This window comes from Pollicipes pollicipes, unplaced genomic scaffold, assembly GCF_011947565.3.
Source record: "Pollicipes pollicipes isolate AB1234 unplaced genomic scaffold, Ppol_2.1 Scaffold_5724;HRSCAF=6776_pilon_pilon_pilon, whole genome shotgun sequence".
NCBI lineage: Eukaryota > Metazoa > Arthropoda > Thecostraca > Pollicipedomorpha > Pollicipedidae > Pollicipes > Pollicipes pollicipes.
This window is the reverse complement of record NW_023596746.1, coordinates 39,096,283-39,109,094: the sequence shown is the minus strand read 5'-3', so window position 1 is coordinate 39,109,094 and position 12,812 is coordinate 39,096,283. Positions and strand designations below refer to the sequence as shown.

Sequence of the window (12,812 nt, the reverse complement as noted above, 5' to 3'; positions counted from 1 at the left end):
CCGTTTGGCATTTGGGCTCTGATTGTTACAGGACCCTTTCATTGTCTCACTTTGAACAGTCGTCGTAAGATACAATGTTGCCTTTCATTGTCTCACTTTGAACAGTCGCCGTTAGTTACAATGCTGCCTCTCACTGTCTCACTTTGAACAGTCGTCGTAAGTTACAATGTTGCCTTTCATTGTCTCACTTTGAACAGTCGTCGTAAGTTACAATGTTGCCTTTCATTGTCAGAGGGCCCCAACCAACGCAAGAGTTCCTCTGTCATTCGGAGTCCCCATCCATGTTGAGCAAATGTTACCCCGACTGACTCGAGGTCCCTTGTTGACACAGAATACCCTGTTAGGCATTGGGCCCCTGATCGATACAGGAGCCCCGCATTGTCGCAGCGGACCCGAGTGGAAAATACAGACCGGGCTTTGTCCCTGCTTGGAAAATCGGTCCCAAGAGATCAGACCGACACGGAGCCGACCGTTCGGTGTGGGTGACATGTAGCCAAGATAGAGAAACGCTCTTCTCAAGAGTCCCCAATAGATACAAGAGACCCTCTAACTGACAATTGAGATCACGACCTTACGGGCAGGGGTTCTTGATGCGACCTACAGCCAGTCTATCGGGCCCTTAAGTCTTCCAATCGGGCCCTTGATCTTTGCTCTCGAGGGGCCCTTCGGCTCCTCCTCGGACCTCCACAAACAAAGTTCGTGACCGGGACCACTAGCCGACACGTGACCCCCTGTGGGCTTCTGGCAGACACAAGGGCCCCAATCTTTGTTTCAGGTACCCGGACCTATGCAAGTCGTCGCCCCGCCCTTGCGCCTGCATGGGAAATGGGCTCCCAGGGTCGAGACTGACAGGGAGCCAACTATTCGGTGTTCGTGGTCTCTGGCCGACCGAGAAGCTCACAATGTCTCAGGGGGTCGTCAGACTGTGCACGGGGATTCCTGAGTGATATTTCAGGCCACGGCCCTACGAGCTGCAGTTTTTTATGTGACGTACAGACAGTCCCTCGGGCCCTTATGCCCACCAACCGATCCCTTAATCGACGGTTCCGTTGTGCCGCCTGGGCCCCTCTTCGGGCCTCGTCGAACACTGCCCTCGGTCGGCTCGGGACCCCTCGCGAACACAGGATCCTCTGTTAGGTAATGCAGGCCCCTGACATATGCAGGGGCCTCGACCAGTGTAAATCGCTGGCCCGGCCTTGTAGCTGATTGGAAAGTGGACCGCCCAGCCCATACCGATATGGAGCTGAGAGTGCGGTACTGTTAGTGCCTGATTGACGTATAGGCCATTATCAACTCGGGAGGGTGTCTCTGATCGGTGCACAGGGCCCGTCCTCACAGGCCCCTGAAGAAGACCCGACCAGCCCCTCGTGCCCTTAAGCCCTCCAATCGAGCCCTTAATCGTCCGTTCCCGTCGGCCCTCCAGATACTTCGGGCATCCTCGAACACTGCCTCTGACCGACTCGGACTCCCTACCAACACAGAGCCTCCTGTTAGGCGCTGTGGGGTCCCGACGGACGCTGGGGTCCCAACTCATGTAGTCTGCTGGCTCCTGCTTTGTCTCTGCTTGGGAAATGGGCTTTCAGGCACTATTGGTGCCTGAGCCGACTGTGCGTTATTGGTGATGTCTGACCGACATATAGGCCCTCATCTACTCATGAGGTTCCTGGTCAGCGCGCAGGGCCCTCTTGATGGTATTGAAGTGCCCGGCCCTGCGGGTTGGGCCCCTGAATTCGACCTCTGGCCGGCCTTTCGGGCCCTTAATCGCAGGTCCCTAGACCTAAAGTGGGGGAGGGGGGCGGGTGGCACGTGGCCGCTGTGCTCCTCTGCAAGCGCTACTGGTCACTGATACTGCATAATGATAATGTAGATCGTTATTCCGCATCCATCACTACGGGAGACTCGATGCGTACAAATGTAAACACAAACCGAGTTCCTATCGCTTGTCCACGTTTCGCAAATCGCTCGCCTCTGTGTCAGCGGTCACCAGCGAGTTGAATAAGGCATTCAATGGATTCGGATGCCTCGGGTAGCGCCCTCTCTTTCTGGATTCCGTTTCATGGGCAGGGGCAGAAAATGTACACACAAATGCATCCTAGATGTTCAAAACACCAGTGAAGCTTTGTGAGGAGGTCATGAGCGCTTGTGTTATGACTGATTACCATGTCTGACATTTGCACTATCCTGGACAACCTTAGAGATATGAACAAAGCGAGGCGCATTTTGTTTTCTCGTGCACACAGGTTTTGAGCAGTGTGTAAGCCCATAACTATTCAGGACTTCAAATGGAAAAACGGCTTTAAAAAATTAAACAAGGAGGTAAAGCTCGAGTGCTGTGTACATTTAGAAAACATATAATGTCCAGTGAAAAATGCCGACTTGCACGCGGAGTAGACGTCACAACTTTGAAGCAGGGATCCTTTTAAAAAGCTCTCGATAACCTCAGCCTCAGAAGTCAGAAAAAACTACCTTTGGCTTACCGTCATGAGAATTATCCCAGTTTTACCACGCTGTGCGTAACATTTTAGTCTCGGGCACCAATGAGACAGCGGGGCAGCTGAACCTTGCACTGCATCAGGACCTAGCAGCCGGTGTGAGCACCATATCGTTGGATAGTCGGGCTGCGGCGCGTGACGGGAAGTGCCCCGGCTGTGGCCGCAGTCCAGCTGATGTAGGCGACGCTGCATCCCGTGACTCAATGAAACACGCTCCGCTTATTTCCAGAGGCATCCGTGGCCACAGCGCCTGCCGCTCCCTTGGCTGGGCTGGTGGAACGATTCCGTTGTTTGTCGGACGAAAAGTTGTGAAAGGTGTGCCTGGAACAAGACGCCGACGTTGCGTTTGTGCCCTGTGGGCATCTAGTCACGTCCAACAGATGCAGCAAACATCTATGCAAGCGTTGCCTGCGTAGCAAGCCAATAAGAAGTCAGATTCGCGCCTATTTCGGCAAAGACTACAAACGGGGATCGCCGGCTTGTCGGCCTTGTCCGGAGAGTTTGTGGTCCTTGAGCTGATGCGCCGCTGTCGTCGAGCATTGCCGACTATCTGACCCGTGCGTCATGCCCTCGACCTTGGTGGTTAACATGCGTTTAGACTGGCCTGGGACCATTCTGCGATATATTTTCAGTTCCTAGGGCTGCTGTTTCCTCAGGCTCATGTCCGTCATCATGCCTGCGTGTCATACTTGTTCAGCGTCATTTGGGTCAGGCGGTGGTGGTAGTTGGCCACATGGCTGGTGGCTGATGGCTTGATACACAATTAAACGATGCATCTTTGGGGTCATGTTCGTCTAACGCTTGCAAACAAATGTATAGTTTCTGTGTGATGCGACTCGCGAGTACATGCGTGCCTGGCCAGTGTCCTCACTGGAGTCGACTGAGTGGCCTTCACACCGCCTGGAAAGGCCCGAACGGTAGCTTTGTACAGTGTACAGGGCGCCTCCGAGGTATTGGGGTCGGTTACCCCCGAGAGGTAACGTCCGCCTGACGGGCCTGACGGACGCCCCGGACGAGGCAGCGGTGCCGGCGGCGGTAAGACTGACGGACGCCCCGGACGAGGCAGCGGTGCCGGCGCCGCTAAGACTGACTGGACGCCCTGGACGAGGCAGCGGTGCCGGCGGCGGTAAGACTGACGGACGCCCCGGACGAGGCAGCGGTGCCGGGCGCCGGTAAGACGGACGGACGCCCCGGACGAGGCAGCGGTGCCGGCGGCGGTAAGACTGACGGACGCCCCGGACGAGGCAGCGGTGCCAGCGCCAGTAAGACTGCGAGTGATCAGACCCGCGTCAGTACGTTGCAGTCTGCGTTAGTGAACACGGACGAAGACCAGTCCGCAAGCCCGCCGGGCAGCAGCCGCCTCCGCTGTCACGGAAAGAAACCTTTGCTTTCCGGCGAAGTTGGGCCCCAAAATGGCTCAATCCAGCCACCTGGTGGTCTGGCCCAGACGACATGAGAAACGCAGCCAGCAGCTGGCTAGGGAGGTCAGCCTGACCCGGGGCCAACCTGTCGTGGCAATGCGCGATGCGTCAAGCACTCTCCCTCCCTCGCGCTGTCCCATCTTGCGTGGGGGGGAGCTGGACTTTTGCGGCCAGCCTGTATTAATTCCCGAGATACAGTAGTTGGGTCCGCTCCTGACGGTCACGCGGCGTCCAAGCCCCAACCGGGCGTTCTCTTGCAGACACGTGCCACTGTCGAGCACTGACAGACAGATGACACTGTGAAACACTGACAGACAGATGATACTGTGAGTCACTGGCAGACAGATGACACTGTGAAACACTGGCAGGCAGATGATACTGTCAGGCACTGGCGGACGGATGCCACTGTCTTGTACTGACAAGCAGATGGCGCTGTCAAACACTGACAAGCAGATGACATCGTCGGGCACTGACGGAAAGATGAAACTGTCAAGCACTGACAGGCAGACGACACTGTCAAGCGCTGACGGGAAGATGGCACTGTCAAACACTGACAAGCAGATGCCACTGTCAAGCCGCCTTCGTCAAGCACTGTGTCACAGTGTAAATACAAAAATAGGGCTACTGACACCACTAGTTTGAAAGATTAACCAACATGAGTATCTAATCCTCATCTAGTTTTACAATATGACGAAGTCAGTAACAACCAATGTAAAAGGGTGACAAATCTCGTTACGAGCGTGACGTTCGTGATTTAGATACGACGCGCAAGTGCCACTATCGAGCGTGATGTTCATGGTCAGTACCAGCCTGTGCTACTGGCGGCAGGTGAGCTCAGGACATCGGGGTGGCGAGTGCTGCCACCTGTGAACGGACAAAGTGACATATGCCAAGGTATGCCAGCGATCCGCCGGTTCCAGAAAATATGTTTTATGAAGGTGAGTCACGAGACAGTCATGAGGTACTGAAAATTAATCCATCGAAGGTCGAGGGTTTCCGAGGTGGTCGGAATCCACACGCCAAAGCTACTGATTCCGAGATCAAGATCGCAAAAAACCTCACTGGTGTTTATAACTACCACCCACGGCAGACGGCATTGAAGCAGACATTGAAGACCTTGAGCACTAGATCAAGCAGGCTATCAATCTGAGACTGCCAACGCCATGAAGGACCAAAACTCGTCTCGGCCCAACCCCAGCGCAGACACACAATGCGGCAGCAAACACGCACGACCATCAACGGAGACAATCCACTGCAGCCGAACTGGCTTTCACACTGACCCCTGATGACGTCTGCGATGCGGAGGCGCAGCCAGAGTGCGGGGCTAGAGGGCCTGCCCGCTTGGCCAGTGCGACCGGATTTGGAACGGCCGGCAAAAGGTATGAAGTGGCTAAGACATCAATTGAAATGTCAGTAGCTCTTGTTAAACCTTATATCCCTATTTAGCATCGCAGATGCTTCTTACGGAATTCAACGTACAGCGCGAGCGAAGTATGTTTCTGTCTAGTACAGTCAGCTTTCGCCAAATTACCCCGCCCAATATTGCATGCAAATAGTTCTGTTGGGCAGGAGCGACTCGCAACGATTTGGATTATGTACAAGATGCCACATCAACGCAGCTGGAATCGCGAATGGCGCCCTCTAAAAAGCAGACAAGGCACTAGCGACATCTCACGGCTAATCACCGAACGCGCAGAACTCAAAAGGTTGTGCAAGCCCCGCCCCATTTGAACCTTCAGGTTTCATACTGTACATTCTGCCAGCCCAGGTAGAGCGTGAAACCAGGGCGTTCTGTACAAGGCAATGTGGCAGGCCTGTGGTCAGACGCAGCCGATCTGAGTCTATTAGCGGCGACCACGGGATCGCCGCCAGCTGTTAGAACTCACCATTAACCATGATGAAATCGGCACTAGCTCCTGCCCGCAGCCAGCGCGGTCCTGCATCCAGTCGCCAGAACGCAACGCGTTTCATATGCGATCTGCCACGAATGCGACACGAGCACTCAAAGTTCACTATGCTCGTACACATATATTGGACACTGAACGCAAACACTGCAAAACCAGGAATATCACCACTAGGGTATCACATTAAGCAAACTCAGGGTGATGTGCAAAACATACACATCACAACCACAGGCTAGGTCAAACGAACAGCACGCCCCAGAAAGCCCACGGTGCTGCGAAGGGACTGCTAATGACCTGAAACCGTTGCCATCTCGAGGTCACGCAACTGAGACCGTAACGGCACCACCCTGGCCTAGATGGCCAACCCAAACACGGACACGATGCAGTACATGGTCTTGTTCTCCCATCGGACGGTGCAGCTGCCGTCGGTGCTGTTGTCCCAGTAGCAGGAGCTGGCCGTGTGCAGGCCGGCGCCCGTCTTCTGCATGATGACGCTGCTCACTGGGGGCGGGACGGAACACGTCAGTACACGCCACTAGAGGCGGCATGGGGACAGGTCATCACATAGGCCACCAGGCGTGGTGAGGGGACAGGTCATCACACAAGTCACCAGAAGTGACACTGCGACAGGTCATCACGCAGGCCACCAGGCGTGGTAAAGGGACAGGTCATCACACAGGCCACCAGGTGTGGCACGGGAAAAGATCATAAAATATCTCACAGAGTTGGCACAGGACATGTTGTCACGCTACACTGGTCACCCAGGCATTACAGGAAAGGTCACCGGACGGATCACTGGAAGCGTCACTGTAACCGTCAGCACATCACTGAGGTGCGTCCGGAAAAAGAAAACACCGTGTGTAATGGCACAGTGACTTGGGCATCACGTGGATAGAGCGGCCACAACCGTAAGTGGTCGCTCGAGGCGTAACGAGCACTGCAACCTGGTGTAAACAAGATCGTTGGACCAGATTACTGAACAGGATTGCCAGACAGCGTCCACAATACAGTCATTGGGTGTCCGTCACTGCGGCATCCCTTACCATGTCAGGACAAGTCAAATCAAGACAACCGATTAATGAGTAACATGCACTCCGAGATTTATCACCTCTGATCCCAGCCATGTCGCACAGTCCAGAAGTAAAACGTAGCACCACACGAAAATAAAAACACTGATGAAACAAACAGTGAAAGGTCCCACAAAAATAAAAACACCGCACGGTAGAGAACTAGCAGCACAACCCAGTCACCCCATGAATGTGCACATTGGACGAGAGCTAGTAATATCCGGGGCAGCAATCAGTTCCAGCACGAAGCTGCGCGGAAAGAACGCACGCGGCGCGACGGTGCCAGGCGAGCAACTGGCAGCTCCAGCGTGCCCTCCACCGTCACCCGGGGTGTGTGCGGTGAAGCAGCCCCACGCGATCTCTCAGCGCCCTGAACACGTCCACGCTGTCGCGGCGGTGATACGGTCACGCTCTCTACGCTAGGCAGCCATCTCCACCGTTGGTGAGATACGATCACGCATCAGCGCGGGCCCCCGTCAGGTGGGTCCCTTGACGGAGGGTCCGCTTAAATGTGGGCCAGTACGATCGCCCGCTAAACCGCTGCCGCAGGCGCTGTTCGGCACGATGGTAATCTCACAATAAGCTGTGCAGTCCCTGCTTGACATCACCAATTGGAGTTGATCAATGAACACGCACCGAATCCGGGCCTGCGTCGTGGGTCTACCGTGCCTGGTCCACATATCATCAACAGTATCTCCAACGTGGTGACATCTTTGCGAAAGCAAAAAAGCTGCGTGACGTTCAGAGGACTACGCCCAGTTTGATAAGGCACAACTTTGGACCTCCCCCCCCCCCCCCTCCCTGGCAAAGCACGCCCATCCATGTTTGCTTACCTATATACTTGAACGGTTTCTGCAGCTTTGTAAGGGAGCTGAGGCACGACTCCACCACGCTGGAAGCCCACTGGTTCACTTTCGCCTGCTGATAGGTGTTGCCGCCGATAGTACTCTCCACAGCCTCCTTAATCACGTTGCTAACCTCGTCCACGACAAACTGGGTCTGCCCGGCAATGACCATCGGTCAATCTCCCGTCAGTGTGCGCCTTAACGGGCGTCAGATCAACGCCACTTATAAAGCAAGAGTGAAATTCACACCGAAGGCTGATGATAAATACATTGCCGACGAACTTCTTCCAATGACATTTTCCTCAAGACAACCGGATCTACTGTACAGGCGTGGGAACGGAGCCAGGCTTCTGGCTTCGAAGCCAAATTCAAAGCCAAGACAAAGACATGGAGCCAAAGTCGAAGTCAGCTGCTTTAAGTTTTGAACTGCAACCAGAAGTTAAAGTTAGCGGCCTCGAGGAAACGCAAAGACAACGACGAGCCCATCAGTTCAAAGTCACGGAGCTGAAGCCCAAACCGAAACTGGTACTCGGCATTGCTCTGGAGAACCCAAACCACTTTTGCGTCTCTTTCACAAACGTCAGCCATAACTGAATGGGGTCAGAATATATCATCAAAGTTTTGCGAAGTGACTGAAACGAGAAGACAGTATTACGGGCGGAATATTTGGTACGGTATGTCATCGACTTGTGTGTTAGTAAGTTGACAACATTCAAGACACTGAATTCTCCGGCAGTCGACAAATCTTGATTGGTGCTCGAACGACTAACTCACTTCTGGCTTTCAGTCCCGCATGTGTCGCAGTCTGCAGAAGTGGCATGGTACGTTGGGGTGACAGAACAGACAATACTTTTTGTGAAGTAAAGTTGCATTCAAAGCCAACAGGCCAAGACCGAGTCTTATTTCCGTAAAAGCATGCAGCCACGTTCAAATTAGACATAAAGCCACCTGGCTAACAAAGAGCCACAAGGATCAATTGAGGTTGACCTCCCTCAGGCTCTGCCCACATCCTCGAAACGAGTCCTACCACCTGACCTGCCTGAATTTTAGCTATAAATGAGATATTTAGAATGATCGAACTTGTCCAACCGATGTTTAAATGTTGCCAGGAAAGGAGTTCCTGCAACTTTGTTTGATATTTGTTTGACAGTCCATTGGAACAATTCACTTCACTTTGACTAAATGACATCTGCCACTTCATAGTTCTACATCTACCTTTTGATCAATAAAACCAGTTCCTTCTTAGTCTCAGCCTAATTTCCAGTGCTCCATGTAAATCTACCCAGCCTATTTTTTCATAATCTTCAATACCTCTATCAGGTCTCCTCTAAGTACAACTTTTTGGCGGCATTCCCGTTCTTGTAACAGGCATTTCTGTTCAAAAGTCCCAGTATTTGAGCTCCTTGCAGCATCATATTGGTTTTCAGCCTTCAAATCCCTGAAAATGACCACTCGTAAGTTCATTCTTTCCCTGGTCTGGGCTTACTTCTGACTAAAATCGCCTTCAGTCAGACTCAGCCTTTTACCAGGGAGATCACACAGCCTTCTTTGTAAAAACTAAAGCCTAGTGTTATGAGCATCTCTAATATCCCTGGCTTTCACTAATGATTTTCCATCTTCTTCGAGTGGGCCCACACGGGATCCCCTAGATTCTAAGTTGTAATGGTTAAAAAATTATGCCACCAGAGCGAGTGTGTGCTACCCGTATTTGCGATACTCTTTTGGCTACCCTGATTTACTTCCTTAGTTTTCTGAACCAATCCTATGCACTGCCTTGTGGCTCTCTGTGTCCTACACTTTTTGCCCATCATATGCCACCTTTTTTCACTGCCAGCAAATTGCGCACTGTCTGCGTCTTGATGGTCCTTGTGGCTCTCTATTGGCCCAATGTCTGCTGATATGCGTCAGCCATGGGGATTCCTAAAACTATTTTCTTGCATTTTACTAAGGGGAATGTGTTTTTCCTGTCCCTTTTCTCAAATACGCTGCACAACTTCCGACATCTGGTGTGTGGTGGGTCAAGCTAGATTATTTTCCCCCTGCAAGCTAGCACAAAACACTCTCAGTTCTTCAAATTAACCTCAGCAACCTCTTACAACTGCTTATACTGTGTAGCACAAACACGTGATTCATGATTCAAACTTGCACAGCTTGCTCAACACTGATTGAAAGCCAATTGAAGTCTACTATATTTGGAAATTGTGCTGATAGATGTCAGATCTGAGTGATGTGACAATGATATTGTTCTTGGTCATAAATGGCACATGATCCACGAAGCAATGCCATTTTAATGATGTCGCTCTGGCGTCACACATACCTGACTGGCCTTCAAGTAGTCCACATGTCTTTGCAGGCATGTAGCTCAGAAACAAGAGGGCTTTAGGTCTTAAGAAGGCACGGATGTGAGCTGCACTACATGATCTTTAAAATGGCCATTTCAATTCAAAGCCCTACAGAAATGTGGAACACTGTCTTTAACTAGGTCCTACACTCTTCCAGCTGAGTCTAGGGTATGAAATATTTGGCATCTCCTTCCTGAATGAAGGATCAAGCTAAGCCTTTCTTGGATCCTCAATCACACTTAGGACTACATTGGTGGCTGGCATATCCTCAGCATGGTCTGTCCTCCCCTCTTATGTCAGCTGATTTTTACAAAGGCTGATGTCACCAGCCCCAGGTCATACCTGTCAAGGTCACAAATCAAGCACCCAAAATGACACACACGTCCTGTCCTAGGTGGGTGGATTGTAAGGCAGGTGCTGTAATCAAATGAGGTATCAGGATGGACAATGTGTTGACAGACTGTCGATTTAGTGCTTGTTTGTCTATTTGAGGCCCAGAACTAGAAAATGAGCCTGTATTTTGTGCTTTTGTATCAGAAAAAGGCAAGAGAAGGAACCACAGGATGTTAATGACATAACACAACACATGGGCATTATAGCAGTCATTTCATGTACAATCAAAGTATTACATACATGACATGGCATCTAACAAAAAGAATCCTACCATTTCTCTTAGCCTGAAACGGTGAGGACTTGCCATGAATATGTGGTGTGGTTAACTATACTGTCCCACCCCATTACAGTCCATGGGCATGCAGATGAAACAGTTGTAAAACTAATCACATTTTAAAGCATCCCAGCCACATAACCATATCAACAGTTTATACAAACATTTCACAGCAAAAGTATCAATGAAATTATTAAATAAATTTACAGATGTGTCATCAAACTATGTCAGTATTACAGTAAACAAATAAGCATCTTTGTAAGGCAAGATATTTGGGGCAGACATATTATTTTGAATGTGTGGATGTGTAACAGCCAACCATGCATCTTAGAAAAAAAACATATATTTGCAACATACATTTCATTAAAACACAAAAGTGGATACACAAACACAATTGTTAGGTGTGATGAATCACACACCAGCAAGCAATCACCTGATGAACAAATATTTGTGATTAACAAATATTTGAAGTGTCTTTGTTCTGTTGGGAATGTGTGTATGACAATGTGGCATAAGTAATAACTGATCCCTATATTCAGAAAGATGACTTACCTCTTCTGATGAATCCTCCATAATCCAGATGTTACCTCTATGTGGTACTGCAGGAGTACAAGAAGTACTTACAGGCTTTGAAAGACAAACAGCTGCTTTGGTCTACTGCAAGAAAAAAAGAGCAGCCAGTCATTGAATGCAAATGTGTGTGACTGATATCATCTTAAAACATCAAACTGACATGTCACACACATTTCAAAACATGTAGACAAAATCATGGACAGGCTAACACATAACACAAGTACTTCAGGCATGCTGTCATTTTACGAAGATAAACCTTAGGTGCAACGTAGCAACACATGTCAATGGGGAAATGCTCAGTTACCATGTAGGATGATATTTGGATTTTCATGCATATCAATTATAGCAGCCATTTTGTACCACATACATCACAGAAACATGCAGCCTTCATGCACTGCTTTTCCAGACACTTTTCCCGGCCAGTCTTTGAAAACTTTGTACAAAAATACATGCATGCATGGGCACGTACCATGCCCACAAAATGGTGTACCAGCATAAGCCTGTCTTTACTGGAACAGATACGTTACCACCTATAGCAATAGATAATGGAGGTCTGTTGTCTGGCCTCACTCTTCAGACACGAGCCAACTGCAACTGAAGTTGGTCTTTCCGCTGCATCGGTTTACGCCCGACTTACATGACTGCTGATAACTGGGCGAGTGTGTCGCTAGCGATATGCACAAAACACGCATCTTTTTGAACCTCCATGCATACGCACTGCAAGGTAGTGGGGGCCTGGCTTCTGAAGGTGTGCATTAGCTTGGTTGTAAGTCATATCATGTCATTGGGGCTTTACGACGCACCCACCTGCTCAGGCTATATAGCATCGCCCACCTCTCACCCTGACAGGAAGGGCGGGCACCGCGGGGAATCGAACCCCGTACGCCTGGTTTCCCAGACGCGCAGTGGTTAGCGCAGGTGCATTAACCACTACACTACCGGCACCCCTCGTTTGTATGGGCTTTTTTTGATGGGACAGCGCAAGGCCTCTTTTCTCTCTCGACGGACCTAGTCACCTCCGAGGGGAGAAATTTATCTCCGGCAAAAAGCCAGGCAACGATTACGTTACGCCGGCTTATGCTGTCCGGCTCAAACCAAGGGAGAGGGCATTTGCAAGTGACGTTAGTGACGCTACGTTAACCCGACTCATTTTTGTCCAGCAAGATTATAGCAAGTACATCAGGCCGCAGCAGCAGACATATTTATTTCATGACGACATAGCACGCATTCAATACGTTCGAACGTGAAAGTGAGGCTCCTCACCCATCCTCCCTCCCTACTCCTGGGGTGCCACGTCCTGTGTCCTGTGTGGGGTGTCCGTGTCATCGATGGCGTTGGCTCAGCTGACTTGCCGGCGACCCGTGGGGTGGATGGATGCCGGCCCGCTTCATCGCTGCAACGGGGAGATCAGCCCCCGGGCTCCGCCGCCCGGCACGACCTTGCGGTGTCGTGTGATGTTATTGCGTCCTGGAAAGTCCTAACTAAGAAAAAACGAGGACTC

At 50.9% G+C, this 12,812-nt stretch overlaps 1 protein-coding gene across 13 annotated transcripts; it reads right to left on the bottom strand.

Moving 5' to 3' along the window:
- Positions 1 to 5,921: 5,921 nt before the first annotated feature.
- Positions 5,922 to 12,595, bottom strand: LOC119103313 (dynein light chain Tctex-type 1). 13 transcript variants are annotated; one of them, XM_037226796.1, is made up of 4 exons: positions 12,575 to 12,595; positions 11,291 to 11,395; positions 7,718 to 7,883; positions 5,922 to 6,318 (listed from the first exon to the last, which is right to left on the bottom strand). In XM_037226796.1, the coding sequence occupies exons 2-4, from the start codon at positions 11,309 to 11,311 to the stop codon at positions 6,170 to 6,172; spliced, it is 336 nt and encodes a 111-aa protein (XP_037082691.1). In that variant the 5' UTR covers positions 11,312 to 11,395; positions 12,575 to 12,595; the 3' UTR covers positions 5,922 to 6,169. The 13 variants fall into 13 exon arrangements, with proteins under 13 accessions (XP_037082691.1, XP_037082689.1, XP_037082683.1 ...); XM_037226794.1 differs by lacking the exon at positions 12,575 to 12,595 and adding an exon at positions 12,320 to 12,385; XM_037226788.1 differs by lacking the exon at positions 12,575 to 12,595 and adding an exon at positions 12,119 to 12,313.
- Positions 12,596 to 12,812: the final 217 nt, after the last annotated feature.

What these genes read in the sequence shown, in the direction of transcription:
- LOC119103313 (XM_037226796.1), bottom strand. Translation starts at nt 11,311, where the DNA reads ATGGAGGATTCATCAGAAGAG. An exon ending in TGGAGGATTCATCAGAAGAG is followed by an intron (nt 7,884 to 11,290) that starts GTAAGTCATCTT and finishes ATTGCCGGGCAG; the next exon opens with ACCCAGTTTGTCGTGGACGA. An exon ending in GAAACCGTTCAAGTATATAG is followed by an intron (nt 6,319 to 7,717) that starts GTAAGCAAACAT and finishes TCCCGCCCCCAG; the next exon opens with TGAGCAGCGTCATCATGCAG.